This window comes from Actinia tenebrosa, unplaced genomic scaffold (genome assembly GCF_029948245.1).
Source record: "Actinia tenebrosa isolate PJP-AT-01 unplaced genomic scaffold, QUT_ActTen_1.0 PGA_scaffold2__45_contigs__length_23673736, whole genome shotgun sequence".
Taxonomy (NCBI): Eukaryota; Metazoa; Cnidaria; class Anthozoa; order Actiniaria; family Actiniidae; genus Actinia; species Actinia tenebrosa.
In genome coordinates this window covers 5,257,831-5,274,150 of record NW_028292579.1, presented here as the reverse complement: position 1 = coordinate 5,274,150, position 16,320 = coordinate 5,257,831, and the positions used below count along the sequence as shown (strand labels likewise).

Below are 16,320 nucleotides of genomic sequence, written 5' to 3'. Positions count from 1 at the left end.
ATTAACCAATGAGCGCGCGCGTTCTTAGGAAGTACACAAACTGGTATATGCTAATATTGCGTGGACTACCTGTGGAGCCCCTCCCCTCCCCTCCCCCAAAAAGAAAATCGTAGGCAAGGATACAAAATGGCCGTGAAAGAGGGTGTTTGACATGTTCGTAAGACTTCTTCTTTAATTTATTATCGATTATCTTGTTATGCTTTGGTTTAAGACTTAAAAGTCTTGGGACACTAAGAAAAGATAACTAATTGGTAAGTTTTTAAAAAAGTTCTTTCTATTTTCAAAGCTTTTTTTCCTTTTTTTGGGTGAAAACTAGTTATTCCTTCTGATAAAATAACAACTTGTAACGATTTAAAGAAGAAAGAACACAGCTACTAGAAAGGTAAACGTGTTGCTTTTATTTGCAGACTACTATAAGAGACGCAAAACAGCACTAGCAGTAATGGGTGAAAAGAGTCTTCGGATCAACAAGTGTAAGTGAAATTTTCACTTGTCTAGCATTCTTGTCATAGTTGTCTTTTTGGATACTATTAGTATTAGTATATGGTAAACGTAAAAAATCGTTGGCTAACTTTTGGGTAGTTTAATAGGCCACAACATTTGGAAAAAAAAACATATGATAATGTATTTTTAATTTTATGTTTTCATGCCCCAAACATACTCCAAATTAGACTTTTTCCAGGAAAAAAAAGGAATTTTCATAGTTCTCTATAATCTGGAAAAAAGTCAGTTACTTAAGGTTTTTAAAAAGTGTTTGTTATACATAGTCTTTGTAATAATGAGATATATTATTATGCATTTTACTAACTATCTTGCTTCTGATTGGCCGAGAGCTCTCGACCAATCCATGATATCATGTGAACTAGACATCATGAATGTACTAGGTTTTTCTAGGAATAATGCATTTATCATGTCAAGTTCATTCAAAGTCACAATGAAAATTTAAATAGTTGTTTGCTATTTTTTCAATAAGCAGGAATAACTCTTCATTCCTAGTTTACAAAAATTAGTAGATAAGCAATAATTGAATTTAGTTTTTGCATGATATTGTAAATTATCAAGATCTTGGCTGTTTTACCTGCTCTAGCTTAAAGTTTTGGCAGATAACACAGTTTTGGTCTTGATAATCACTGATAACATTGCTCAACCTCATTCAATAAATGTTTAATTGTCTGTGAATGTATGTGGACGTGCAAAAGTTAGCATGTCGTAATAATTCAATTTGCCTTCTGATTTTGTCTGCTTGCATGTATATATAAGTTTAAAGCTTTTCTTCTTTGTTGATTTATTGCAGCCTTGTCACTGACTGTAAAGGGTCTTTCTTTGCTAGCTCTGCATGCAATCTTGAGTTTTATGCTGTCTGCATTTACAGTCCTTTGACTAAACGTTGTCGTTGATCGGATCATCCCTACGCGCCTAGACCAAAAAGCATAACGGGTAAATTATCCAGAACTTGCATCATCCAAACTGCTTGCCAGTTTAAATCTTCGCCGTATGCTCGAGGCATGGTTTTGGCAAATTAATTGGGATCAAAAACAGCGAGCTCAAGACGTGTTAGATAACATATGCGGCAGCTAGTAACTGTAAATTAATTATCCCCATGATCCTTTTCGGTCTAGGCGCGTAGAGATGAAGCCAATCAAACGACAACGTTTAGTCAAAGGACTGTATCTTCATGTATATTCAAGGACACCCATATTTGCATATACAAATTAAGAAATGGTGCAAAGATACAACCTTTAAATTTTAAAGGATACAAACTTCAAATTTGATCTGTACCCTGAAACAACCTTTGGGATGACCAAATAATATAAAGTCAGCTAGAGTATGGCTAATTCACAGATTAAATTCATGGAATTTAGAGCAGTTAGGATTTGTGGAGAAAGTAAAACCACAGAACCTAAAGAAAAACACTAGAATCAAGGGAGAGACATAACTAATTCAAAGATTATACCAGTCCTGCATGATTAATTCTTATAATCCTTTTACAAAACATTCCTTCACAAATATTAAAGAAAACCATGGGAAAATAAATCCTTAACATTAATTACATATCATACACCAATAGCTGTTATAAGCACAGTTGCATGTTCAAATAATAAACTTTTTTGAATTAAGGAATTGCAATTTAGAGATGTATTTAAGAAATAATAAACTTAAGTATCTATGGGAGCCCTGTGGTTTCATTTTTGTGGAGCATTTTTAATTTACCTTGATTTCATGGTGAATATTGTCTAATAAAGATCATGTCTGCAGTTTATTGAACAAAAGCTTCAATAATTTACATTCAAACTCAATATTTTTAGATATGCATTATTGAAATAAAATTCATGCCAAAGGAATTGCCACCAAGCTGATAAAAACATTCTGCATTCACACAACTTATCACTTGAATATGGATGACAATTAATTGCAACTAAAGTTTAATATGAAGTAAGAAAGTACTGTTGATGATGTCAGTCATAAAGATGGTGCTAATAGGGGTAAAGAATGTACAAATAGGGAAGATGATGTCAATGATGAAGATGATGCCAATAGGGAAGATGATGCCAAAAGATGAACTACTGAAGAAGATGGCGTCAATTGGGAACATGTTGCCATTGATGAAAATGGTGGCTATAGAGAAGATGATGCAAGTGATGACAATGGTTCCAACAGAAAAGATGATGCAAGTGTTGAAGATGGTGCCAATAGGGAAGATGATGCTAGTGATGACAATGGTTCCAATAGGGAAGATACATGATGCAAAGAGGGGTTATGATGCTACTAATGAAGACTGCACCAATAGAAAATAGATGCCACTGATGATGATAACAATAGGGAAGATGATACAAATGATGAAAATGATACCAATAGGGAAGATAATGCCACACATAAAGGTGCCAATAGAAAAGAGATGCCAGTGATGGAGATGATGCCAATAGGGAAGATGATGCCAGTGATGAAGATGGTGCCAATAGGGAAGATGATACCAGTGATGAATGATGATGTCAATAGGGAAGATGATACCAGTGATGAAGATGGTACCAATAGGGAAGATGATGCCAGTGATGAAGATGGTGCCAATAGGGAAGATGATGCCAGTGATGAAGATGATGCCAATAGGGAAGATGATGCCAGTGATGAAGATGGTACCAATAGGGAAGATGATGCCAGTGATGAAGATGATGCCCAAAGAGAAGATGATACCAGTGATGAAGATGGTGCCAATAAGAAAGATGATACCAGTGATTAAGATGGTACCAATAGGAAAGATGATGGCAATAGGATGATAATGGATGGATGATGTCCGTGATGGATAGTGTGCCAATAGGGAAGATGGTGTCAATAAGAAAGATGATACCAGTGATTAAGATGGTGCCAATAGGAAAGATGATGGCAGTAGGATGATAATGGATGGATGATGTCCGTGATGGATAGTGTGCCAATAGGGAAGATGATGCCAATAGGGTGATGATGGACGGATGATGCCAGTGACGAAGATGGCGCCAATAGGGAAGATGATGCCAATAGGGTGATAATGGATGGATGATGTCAATGATGAAGAAGAAGCCAATGGGAAGATGATGCCAATAATGTGATGATGGACGGATGATACCAGTGATGAAGATGGCGCTAATGGGGAAGATGATGCCAATAGGGTGAAAATGGATGGATGATGTCAGTGATGAAGATTGGGAAACTGATGCTATCAATGATGTGATGACGATGATCCAAATGATGAAGATGAGGCCTGTGATGGGAATATTGCTAGAAAATGAATACTTCTCTTATAGGTACTATTATTGCTAATGACAATCGGTATGGTGATGTTAATTATTATTCTGATAATGCCACTTGATGATATTGATGCGTTTTTAAGACTCTAGTAAGTCCCGATATAGTGCACAGCTGTGCACGTACTGGTAATGGCATATCGGTAGAGCTTGAACTCACGCATCTTAAACTTCTATTGTTGCACATCTTTCAAGAGGATATGAATGTCTTTTGCAAATGATGGACCTCTTGGCTACCTTAACTTGATCCTGCATTCATTTTTTTCAAGGTTATGCTTCAAATATTACGTCGACTTAATGAAATTTCCTTGCCAAATTTCACCTCGCGAACGTCGTATACAGTAACCTTAAACAACAGCATGACTTGTCTACAATTTATCGATAACAGATTTTTTTAGTATGGATCTTGATAAACATTTGATTAAGAAAATAAACGCAAGAATTGCTGGACGTTTCGATGACATCCTGTCATCATTTTCAACAACATTTAATGACAGATCAAGCGTGAATTACTGTATGACAAAATAAATATTTGTACATATTCAAATAAAAAGTTTTGCTTTCACTGAGTCTGATTGGACGTTCAGGGTTGGTCATAAATTAAACAATCAAATTTAGAACGACAACGTTTTAAGATGGTGAATTGTTGTCCTAAGTCCTGCGTGATTTTTTTGCTGCAGTTTTTTTTATTTTCCTTTCCTTGTGATAGCTGTGCATTATATTTTCATTTATTGCATCCCTCTCAGTTTATATATATATATATATTTATTTAGTTTGTCTTTATTTTTCATCGTGTGTGGTCAAGACATATACGCCCCCGTTGATTCATGATTAAAGAAGGATTTATAAATAGTATTTTCTACTTGAAATGTCATGTAACATAGAGTTATATGGTACATTTCTTTCCCATTAAATTGGCGGCCAAGATGCAGGGCTCTCTTAACCATTTGAACAATACTGAGAAAACAGAAAATATACTTTAAAATTATAACAACATGGTTGAAAATGTTTTTGTTTCCATACAGATGCCTTACCATTTCTATTTTAGTTGTAATTCTGTTTTGAACATTCTGTCTGAAAGCGACACTTGATTTCAACTGTTCTAGTCCGTGCTATTCATTGGTCGTCGGTTCGGTCAAAAACTCCAACAGAATTAACGTTAATTGTCAGTTTGCCAAACAAATAGATAGGTTAAAAATACTGTCATTTCTTTTTTCGAAAAAAAAAAATCACTTCTCTTTTGATTGAGAGTTTAATGCAGAAATGCAGTCGAGTTAATTATAAGCAAATTTTTATCAATGAATACCTTTATTAAGTTATTCCTATGGTTTTGATCATATATAGCTTGTATTGGTGGAAAGTTATGACGTCAATTTCTATAGAGTTCTCAAGTCTTCATTGCGATCTGACTGGTTATCTTAACGTACGTTTTTGCCCAAATATGTCAAAATACCTAACCTATCGATTATTAATTTACTGGCTCCGATTGACGTACGATCCACTTATACATCCACGCAACATTGCACTGAGATTTTTTTTCAGTTATTTATAGTTTGTTATATTTAGACACAGAATGTTATTGAAAAAATTCAAAAGATTTCAAAGATACTTGAAGCAAGTCGTGCGTAGACTAAAAGTTAAAAATAATGTGCTCAGCGTTAAAGTATCATACATAGAAAAACTTTTAGTTGTGTGGCAGCCAGCATGTTGTGTCGCGCGTGAAGAAATAGAAAACGCGCGCGCGTGCTGTGTGCAGTCATAAAGCACCCGGGGGTTGCCAGAACACGAGAGAAGTGTTAGGAGAAGCACGACGCGTGCTTTTGGACACTTCTCGAGTGTTCTGCCAATCTCCAAGTGCTTTATAACGGCACACAGCACAGCAAGCAAGCTTTTTATTTCTTTTGTAAAATAGAAATTACAATAACCGAAATTTTAGATAGGAACGACGCAACGGAAAGTGCGCGCACGTGCAATGTGCTCTCATAAAGCACGCGCTCCAAACCAATCAGAACCCGACATTCATAGCAGTTATTTTATAATGAATTTTTCTTTCGGCTTATTGATCATTACCGACTTAATTAGCTGTTTTAAGACTGGAAAAGTGATTGTACACTGTATACATCAACTTAAAATATACCATCCAAAAAGTGGTGCGCAATTTCTGTTGTTGAGTAGCCCACTTGTTTGCGCAGCTAAGGTAGTAATCATCGAGAATTTTTTTTCTTTTTTTCTTTTCTTTCCCTATAAATTTCTACTCAACCAGCCCTTGCCCACCATCTGCCGTAGCCAGGCTCGATCCTGAGGCGATTGTTTCAAGTGTTAAATAAAAACAGCTCAGCATTTTCATGGCTGTCATGCTTGCATCATCCAGTTGCAGGTGGCGATGCCCTTTCCTTTTGTTTTTCGATCGAGCTGTGTCTAACCTTGCTCTCGTTGCCCCGCCGTCAACAAAGACAAACTCAAATAGAACAACCATTTCAACTTTAACTTTTTCTTTGTCTGACATCTTCGGAAATAACCAACTAAACTGCACCACATATGCATCAAATTATTCCAATTTATTTTATACTTCTTATATTTTTTACAATCTTACATTTAAATTTTAACTACTTAGTCATAGTTTATGTTATTATATTACAAAATATACAAATAGAATTAATGGGGTTTTATAAGAATATATTACTGTCCTTTATGTGCTCGTACTTGGTACTTTAGTAATATCCCACTAAATCAGGCGTTTTTCTGTTTACTAGGTCAGAACAATGACACACGGCGACCGGTGCTATATACAATCACTTCTCGTTTCTATTTACCACCATACGTTTAAAATCGGTTGAAGTACGTCTTAACGATTCAACCGACTAATTACTCGAACCAATAACTTGAATAAACTCATTGCTCAGAAGGGCATTCTAATTTTCCGCCATAAGTCATTGGCTTTCGATTGTAAGGTTGACTAGGCTATTTGAATGAAAAAGAATCATATAATGTAATGTGAAGTGGCCTACGTGAGACCGAGATTCGTACTGCACTGCGCTGTACGACCTTATTACTCTTCATCACAAAATCCCCAAACCTTGGACACTGTTATAACATTATGATTGTCTTTTATATCGACTGCGACGAAGATTCCGAACTTTGCGTCTCTAGCGAGCTCCCGTAGTTCTTCTTTCTCCATCGGCGACCTTTGTCTTTACGGAGTTTGCCGGCGTCTAACGCCCTTTCGTGGTGAACCCGCGCCAAATCTTTCGCGCCTTTTACCGCTCGGGTGTCTTCGTCTTTTACCAGCTTTTCTTTAGCTTGTTCCAGTGGTTGATGGTTATAGTAACAGCTAAGCTGTTTTCTAAGTCCTTTCTTGTACATGCTTTCCCATACTGTAGACAGTTCATCATAATACGTTGACGTCTTTTTGTCGTAAGTCACACTGTAGTGACAACTCATTTCTTGTTCCAGCAAGCTCATAGACAAAGGCATTTCCATGTATGAAGAAGCCATCTTTTCTATCCTTCCTTTTGGACACTCTTTTGATTTGTTTTGTTTTTTCTTTTTCTTTTTTTTGTCACCGCGTTAAGCCTATGACTCTAGAATTTACGACTCTTTTTCCCGTTCTCGTTTTTACCTCCCTGATCGACCTGTTTGTTTATGTCGACTTGTTTTTACCATGTGCTTTTATATTTACATCAATGACATAATCTCGCCGAAGTCAGTCGTGACGTACTCGGCTTGAATTTTAAAGCTTCGGTTAAGATCGCCAGGTATTCGCGTGGCGATAATACCTTATACGGACATGCTGTTGAAGCACCTGGCTTCGATGACAGACTAAATGGAGAGTATTCAGAAACGTTTTTATTTTTGTTTTGTGTCAAATAAATTATTCAAGATCCTCGGTTAAGTGGTTAAATGAAGGTCTGTTTAAGACTGAGCAACGTTACAAGTGAAAGTCAACTTCTCCCTTAAATTAAACTTGACTGAATTCTAAATCGTTTCATTCTAAATTTAGTTTAAAGGCAGGAGATTAGGACAAGAAAAGTGTGATGTTTAATAAACGATGGATTATACTTGGCGACGCAGACCATTGTCTGAACATTATTCTAATGACCAGGCTGCATGGGTGACATGATAGGCTATCATTGATCGCCAGTCGAAATGAGGACTTTGGAATTCTTATCAGCGGGAATCAGTTTATCACTCGATTTTCTTTATTGATTTCCGATTCAAATCTTTGACAAACAATACTGGTTTAGATATATATTTCTGTTCCGTCCATATTGCTTTTCCGCAACATGCAGAGAAAATCTCCATTGAACTATGAAGATTCGCCACTAGCTAGTCCTAGTAAGGCTGTTTAGGTTGCTATATGAAATAGTATTCTAGATCTTTGTTAGCAAAAAATAGGAACTGAAGGGTATCAACTCGATAAACGCCCACGAAAGATTGTACCACTTAGTATATACTACGCCGCGACGCAGACACTTGAAACTTGACTTAAGAACTTTAAAATATATTCAACCAATTTAATAAGTATTTCGAATCTTCAGATAAATTGTCTTTGTGATGACCTTAATCTCGAATCCACAAACGTTTTAGAGTTTATTCTTTGTTATTTCAGTATCTTGTCTTGGAAATACGAGCAGCATTCAATACTTTCAATTACCTACAATATATTTCGCTACTAGACTGACCTATGTCCTGTCATACCAAGACAGCTGTGATCGATTGAAATAGATATTTTGATTGATCCTATGTTAAGATACGAACCCTTGCAGCTTCTTTAAGAAGGAACCCCACCTTCGTGTCAACACCCTGCATGATGTTTGGCAAAGCAATATAAGTACTTTAGCATTCTAACCTTTGGAAATAAAATGCTTCTTTGCGAAACCATGCATTTTTTTCCTGTCCTACTATACTCCATGGCTGCAAAAATATCCTGAACATTCTGTTTTACATCCCAGGATAATGACTTGTTGAAAGAGTTAATCCGGTCAATTGGCTTTCAAAATTCTATACAGAAAACAATCCTCATTAAATATATTCTAACTAAATCTATTTTGTAATAAATATCATGATAAATTATATAAATTGAGAAAGATAAACAAATGATAAAATTCTAAAGAAACTAGTTCTTCTGATGTAGAACATGATTAAATACGATTGCTTAACCACAAAATCTTGTTGAAAATATTTTTTAACTTGACTTTGTGTAATCAATGTTCCTAATACATCAAAACATCAGAAGATAAATAAGTTACTTTTGAAGTTTCGCATCGCATTTGTTATTATGCATAGCACTAGATATGTGTATGTGTAATGTACACTACAACCTTTTTTGCAGTCAAGCATATACATACATATATACGTATATTCTTCAATATATCTTTTGAAATTTCTGTAATGTATTCGCCTATAAGACAGAAGAGTTTGTATTAAAGATAACTTCACCTGAGGAGAGACAGCCTTGCGGCTCTCTTGAAACAGCGCTATAGTGAAAAAAATATATTTATTCTAAAATATATATAGATAAAAAGAAATAATCTAACGATTAGAAATTATGCCACTTATGCCAATGTTTTTCCGACAGCCGACCATTTACAAGAATTCCCAAGGATCTCAGTTTGGATGAAAAAAAAAAAAAACAAACAAAGAGTATCAATCCTCTGGAGGTAAGAATTAACTCTCTTTTTATCACTTTTTTAAATCTAATATTTGAGCTCTAATGAGAATTTCTAAGAAGAATGTTCATCGAAGATTGACTACCATCGATGATTGCTTGCCTAAGATAATGTTTTTCCACGGGATTATTGTCTTCCATAAAAATCAAAACACTAGTGGTCTGTTTGAAACCCGGTCTGCTATAATGGCACTTTCAAATAACAATCAAGGTTTTTGACCGACATGTTTTGACTGCGAGAAACAAAAGTCCCAAATTTCAAATATTCTGAGAAAATTTGTGAGCAAAATAGATATTTTATAAAAAGCATTCCTTAGCTATGTAGCATTTTAGTCTTCGTGACAAAATGTGTTCAATATCATTTAGCTATATTTTTGTTCAAAATACCAATACGATGATTGGTGTGGCTATTTTTATCTTGTTTTGAACGAGCACATGACAATATTGGAGTCACATGATCGGCAGGTCACGCGAAGATAAGTGCTTTATTTACAACGCCTCACATCCTTAGAACAGCGGTCTTGGTTTACACGAAAACATTTCGGAGCAAGACATTGAATCGTTCGCATGGTAGCCGGGTCAGTTGTTGTTAACTAAAGGTAGTAATCCCGCTGGTCTTTCCAATATCAATACTGACAACTACACGAAATTATAAAACGAGGTAAGCTCGAAAAGAGAATACACAGAAACGAAATTGTGGCTAAAGCAATTCAACGTCCAAGAATTGCAGAGTCAAGGATATCAAGTACCAAGTATTAATATTATGGCTGTCTCAGACTTGCCGCTCTCCATAACAGAGCCAAAACCTCACACAAGTTACGATTATTTTGCTCACAAATATGAACATAAAACAGTGGTTGAGTTCAAAGAAGATCTAAAGGCTATCGATTCGAGTTTACGTACAATGGGAAGCCCCAAGAGAAGACGGAAGCAAAATTGTCGACACAAGAAGGCGAAGTTTCCTTCAAAGTCCATCGTGCCTGACTTGCAGGACATAAACGAAACTGAAGAACTAAACTCGTTTGAGGGCGAAGATAAAAAAAGAGACTTACCTACAATCCACAAGGAAAGAGCAATTACATCTGGTAACTTTATTAAGCTGGAAGGACGTAGTTTTCGACACAAAAAGTTCCATAAGAAGGATTGAGTTTCAGTGCAGCAAAACCTAATTAAAGCTTCAAGAATTGCCCCAGTTGCTGCAGTTGCACAGTCTTGTCGCGGTAGAAAAGCGACCAATACTGTTGAACCAAGTCTCTAGTGTATAAAAACGACTTGACTGGGATCGTACATCGAATCAAGGGAGCAGGGATAATCTTAACTCTTGTAACCCACATTTGCGCGGGCAAAATCTATCGCCACGTCTTCTACATATTGGATACTGGTAAATAAGCTGAATATTCAACGGACTATTCAACCTATAGCGAGAAAGTGTTAATATAAGGAGTCAAACGTGATCTAACAGTGAGTCGCTAAACTAATGTAAATCCAGAGAGATATTTATTCCAAAAATGGTAAATGAATATCTTCAAATTGTTTTGCAAATTCTCCGGTTTCAGCACAGCTGCTTGTGGCTTGATCGCTGAAGCGCTACACTAGAACATTTTTCCTCGTTCCATAATGCCAGTTCCCTATTGCTTGCTTCAAAAGCTTCCAATATCACCCTCATAATTATACGTTTCTAAAGTTTGCCGATGCCTAATGAGAAATTAATTTAATTGATCCTAATGCAAACCGAAATTGATTTGCAATTCATGTAGCCGACAATATCACTAGGAGAAAAGGATTTGCATGAATACGACTCGTCGTTTCAATAGAATCGCGTTCAATAGCGAACGTATTGTCCAATTTGTATAGACTTGAGGGCGCAGTAGTTAACCGTGATTAAAGATCAGACCAGAGATGCTGTACCAAGGAAACGAATGTAAAAATATACAAAGATTTAATAAAGAGGTCAATAATTTTTGATCAGTCTTTATATAGATTTTATTGTAGATTCTTATTTGTTTCTCTATTCTAGTAAGTACTTTGCTCCATTTGAGATCTAAAAATGCTTTTTGTGGAGTTGGCATCTTATTGTAACCATTGTATTGGATATCTTTTAGTTTGTGCTTGGCTGTGCCTTCTAGATTGTTCTTTTTCTGTCGGCAGTTTCCGGCAAAAAAGGAATTCAAAGAAAAACTACTGCATGGGGTATGAAACCTCCGTATCAACAGAATCATTAATTCTGAATTTAGTTAGATTTGAATTCTTCTTTTTACACCATTTTAGCAGTATTTGGCGTTAAAATTAGGAATATTGAAAGAAACTGGAATGCACAATTACACTTGTTTAACATGTTGCTTTATTCCAGCCATTGTCAAATGGTCGGGCACTTTGTTTACTTGATTAAAGCAACTACTGCTAACTTCAGCAATAAACTAGAAAATGCCATACAGCTAATAATACCGAACTTTAAGAATTTACTATGATATATATCTTCTGGCTCGGTTAAGATTGTCAATAGCGAAACATCTTTATTATTTTAAGACCCTGTAATATGGAATCATGTTGCATAAGCTTTAGACGAGGGTTCGTTTCATGAACACATCTTTTCCAGATAATGGCCATTTTTTATCATCTTTTTTCTCTTAAAGGCTAACAAAACATTTCACCAAGAGATTTGTAGTCATTAGAATAGTCTCTTTTATTATATTTCCAAAGCAAAAGCTCATAAATACAAACAGAAGCCATGGGAATCAGTAGCTTACACGTCCAACAAGCTGAAGGTGGCACCTACACTCAGGAATGTTTCGCATCAGCTCAAAATGTCATAATTTCGTCTTCAGATATATTTAAGGTATTTCCCCAATAAAAAGCTCTATGTTCTTAACGCGTTTTTCAAAAATTTATTTTCGAAGTCAGCAAAATTTGTCTCGCAAAGTTTTGTATTCGAATCCTGTTGAATCATATTTAATCTAAGTCAGCTTTTGTATTCTTCAAAAATCGCTTGTTTTTAAAATGTGTAGAGTGGTAATGAAGAGTGTCATGTTTTAGTGAAACCTTTTTGTATTTCTTATGTACTTTTATTTATATTATAAAACGCTAGGATTGGCATACTAAAAGATGGCTACCACAAATGGCATTGCAGTAAATTAAGTTTCAATTGATGTGAAATGTTACGGATGAAATACCGTCCAGTGCCACTAAAACTAAAAGGGATGTCATCAGTGTTGCTTGTCGCTTTTTCGGCACAAAATACTAAAATAATGTTGATATTTTTTCCTGGGGCTCATAACCTGATAGCTATGATCATGATGTTGAACAATTAGGCTAAATCTCACTGTGCTGTTGCGTTTGTACAATCGGTATCTCAGTTTTGGATAAAGAGGATATGATCCGTTCACAACCCGATAGCAATGATGTTGTACACTGATGGATAAGGCTTTCTAACTTTGCTAGCCATGCAGTCATATGTTCCATGTATCGCTCAGGGATGAAAATCCCCTCACAACCCTCAGCTCATGATGATGCTCAATGTGGTTAAGGCTTTCTAACTTTGCTAGCCATGCAGTATATATGTACCATGTATCGCTCAGGGATAAAAATCCCCTCTCAACCCTCGTGTATGATGATGCTCAGTGTGGTTAAGGCTTTCTGTGACTGTGCTAGCCATTCAGTATATATGTACCTTGTATCGCTTATGGATAAAAATCCTTTATCAACCCCTATGATATTACTCAATATGGTTATTTATTAAAGACTTTCTAACTCTCAATAACCTACTTTTCATTCAGTACATATATAACAACCATCGGCTCTGGGAGAAAAGTACGGTAAAAAAACCCAGATAGCTTCGTTGTTGCGAAAGGTATATGGCTTTCTAACTGTGCACCCAATTTAGTATATAAAACATATATGCACAACAATGTCAGTATCACTAAAGAGCCAGTCAAAAACCGATAGTTAACATATTGCACAAGGCAATTCAGTGTATGTACCATGTATCTTTTTGTAGTCAAAATCCGATCATAACCGTATAGCAATGAAATTGCACGATGTGTGAGGGTTTCTAACAGTGCTGCCCTAGCACTGTCTATACATGTTCCATGCAAATACCGATAGTTGGTATGTCTACCAACCAGTATCCTTTCAGGGATCTGAACTTCTCAGTTAGTCGGGCGTTGCTATATAATTATCCCTTGCCCACTGGTTAGGACTATGTAACACTAAGCACTTATTGAAAAAAAAAACTGATGTAGCTTGAGGGCAAATTTTTGATGGTATGTTTTTAGCTCTTGACAGGAGTGGTGACCTTTTACCAGCGCAACTGAAAAATTAACAAAACAAAGTAAAACAAAGACAGACTTTATGCCAATACCTTCTCTGTCAAAACCATTGAACCATTTATGACAGGATTGATTAGATTCAGTGCAACGTAGTTAGCTTCACTTGACGCACGGATTTATTATGCACTCCTTTCACTCGGTAGCTGTCAAATCGATCCAGTGGTCGGGATCCAGCGGGGAAACTAGTGCCCCTTGAGACTTCTGAAGCCACATTGAACGGTTCAAAGTTTACGAAACTCAAAGCAGTTTTTCATATTCAGCAATGAATTGAGACTTACATGGCAAATAAGCTATTGCAGTTTATTATGTGTAACTTTTCGGGAGGGGAGGGGAGGGAAGGGGAAGAAAATTGCAAATTTGCAAATTTGATAGCTTTAGTTAGTGCATCACTTAAATCGTCTTTTCAAACTTTGTCTATAAGTGTGCTCAAAGATTGTCTGACTAGATTTCAAGACAAACGAGGTTGTTTTAAATACAGAGCAATAGGTCCGGGTTGCTATGGTAACAGCTGTTGCTTGATAACCAGTAGGAAATAGACTTTTGATCCTATTTTATTACTTGGCGAAGTGACCAAAGCAATCAAATGATTACTTTCCATAAAATCATGATCAATACAAGATATAGATGCACCCAAAGGCGAGAAAGATTAGTGCGAGCCACCTTAAATAGCCAACCTTTATTTAGCGGCCAGTCTTTGAAGTTCCGATGGGGGAATTCATGCCTCGTTTCGGCGAACAACCTCTGTTTAATGGACACTTAACAATATTCCCCCGAGGCTGGCCATTTCGACTGTAAATCTCAGTAAATACATTAATAGCAATCCATATTGATTTCTTATTCTATATGAGATGGTATAACTAAAAGGTTTGTACAGCCGACTAAAAGTGCCACCTTTTCCATTTCGGCATCCTGAAGGAATATTATTGATTGTTTCAAAGTGCTTTTTGATCTAGAAAAGCTGGTTCGAGAAATAATATTCACACGAGTCATCAGTCTACTTAGACGTCTCTGCTTATGCACAAGATCACTAGACTATTTCAAGAAAATAATATTCACACGAGTCATCAGTCTACTTAGACGTCTCTGCTTATGCACAAGATCACTAGACTATTTCAAGAAAATAATATTCACACGAGTCATCAGTCTACTTAGACGTCTCTGCTTATGCACAAGATCACTAGACTATTTCAAGAAAATAATATTCACACGAGTCATCAGTCTACTTAGACGTCTCTGCTTATGCACAAGATCACTAGACTATTTCAAGAAAATCGCCGAACGATGTCACTTTAAGACACTTGGCATTTGCGCTATGGCTCCTCAAAAATTTCATGTTAAACGAGTTTTTCCAATCAGGTTTAGCTATTTTACGAGTAAGGTCTGCTAATCTGAGTATAAACTTGTTTAACTGGTTTGACCAGTGCTCTTCTGATTATGCCTTTTTTATTCCTCTATGACTATGACCCTGACCACCTCTTATCAATAATGTCTAGTTATATGTCATATCAGTTTCTCACTGCCTTTCTCACCGGTTTCATATGCCTTTCATATTGTCTACATACTAGTTTTAAGAAGGCGAAATTTTTTTCCATGAACCGACTATATCCAAATGCCAAAACCTACTATTTTAGTGTTTATCAGTAATCGGCAGTTCAGAGCTCAAAGGACCTTGATATTATATTTAGGACTGGATTAACTGTAAGAATCAGTGTGTTTTGCTTGGGAAATGTACTTTAAACTATCTAGCCGGTGAGAATGTCGAATGATCTGTTGAACGTTCCGGAGTTTCAGTTTGACTGGGGTTATGAGTCTTAGATTTGGAAGAGTGGCTTTCTTTTGAGATGATGAGTGATAGCCGAGCTTTCAGTTTTTCTTGTTTTTATAAATACAAGTATTATGCTATCATTTCTAATTCTGGCCACCAGTGTTCAGTAACCGGTCAAACAGGTTCATCGGCTTTACAGGGAAAATCCGGCTCTGAATAAAAAAGCATAATCAAAAGAGCCTGGTCAAACCAGTTTAACCAGTTTACTTAGATTAGCAGACCTTACTCGTACAATAGCTAAACCACAAACAAACTCGTTTAACATGATTACACAGTTTTTTTAAAGATCGGTGTGACCTCGTTAAACAAGATTGTCCAACCAGGTTTAGCTATCAAAATGAAAAATAGAGAAAAAACTCATAAAAATATAAATATTCGGATATGAAGCTGTAAAGCCGGTCAAACCTATTCATATGATCCATTCAATCCATCTGCGTCTTTGCTCAAACTAGACAAACCTTATGGGGTACAGACCTTATCGAAACAGAGGAAACTATTTCCGTCAGACCGGTTATTTCAAGGTTCGAAAAATATCGAGGTTTTTTACATTTGGGGTTTTTTTTTTCGTTTTTTTTTTTATGCTACGATTCCAAAACATCACTGACCTTTTGTCATTAATCGAAAAGCCAGCGTGTATGCGGGCCATAAACAGTGAGAATAGTTCTGAGACGCATTGACTAGTAACGATACTAGAGTATATAGGAATGTGATCAAAACGACTTGAGA

The 16,320-nt window shown here is 36.1% G+C and overlaps 2 protein-coding genes and 1 long non-coding RNA gene across 4 annotated transcripts; 2 read left to right on the top strand and 1 right to left on the bottom strand.

The window, feature by feature from the left end:
- Positions 1-128: 128 nt before the first annotated feature.
- Positions 129-9,417, top strand: LOC116292750 (uncharacterized). 2 transcript variants are annotated; one of them, XR_004196706.2, is made up of 3 exons: positions 129-251; positions 408-473; positions 9,355-9,417. It is a non-coding gene; the product is annotated as an uncharacterized LOC116292750 (long non-coding RNA). The 2 variants fall into 2 exon arrangements; XR_004196705.1 differs by lacking the exon at positions 9,355-9,417 and adding an exon at positions 1,295-1,988.
- Positions 6,320-8,338, bottom strand: LOC116292748 (uncharacterized). Its single transcript, XM_031700103.2, has one exon. It carries the CDS (start codon positions 7,269-7,271, stop codon positions 6,885-6,887), a length of 387 nt encoding a protein of 128 aa, XP_031555963.1. The 5' UTR covers positions 7,272-8,338; the 3' UTR covers positions 6,320-6,884.
- A 512-nt stretch (positions 9,418-9,929) lies between the features above and the next one.
- Positions 9,930-11,407, top strand: LOC148909058 (uncharacterized). The gene has a single exon (XM_089034405.1). It carries the CDS (start codon positions 10,208-10,210, stop codon positions 10,589-10,591), a length of 384 nt encoding a protein of 127 aa, XP_088890531.1. The 5' UTR covers positions 9,930-10,207; the 3' UTR covers positions 10,592-11,407.
- Positions 11,408-16,320: the final 4,913 nt, after the last annotated feature.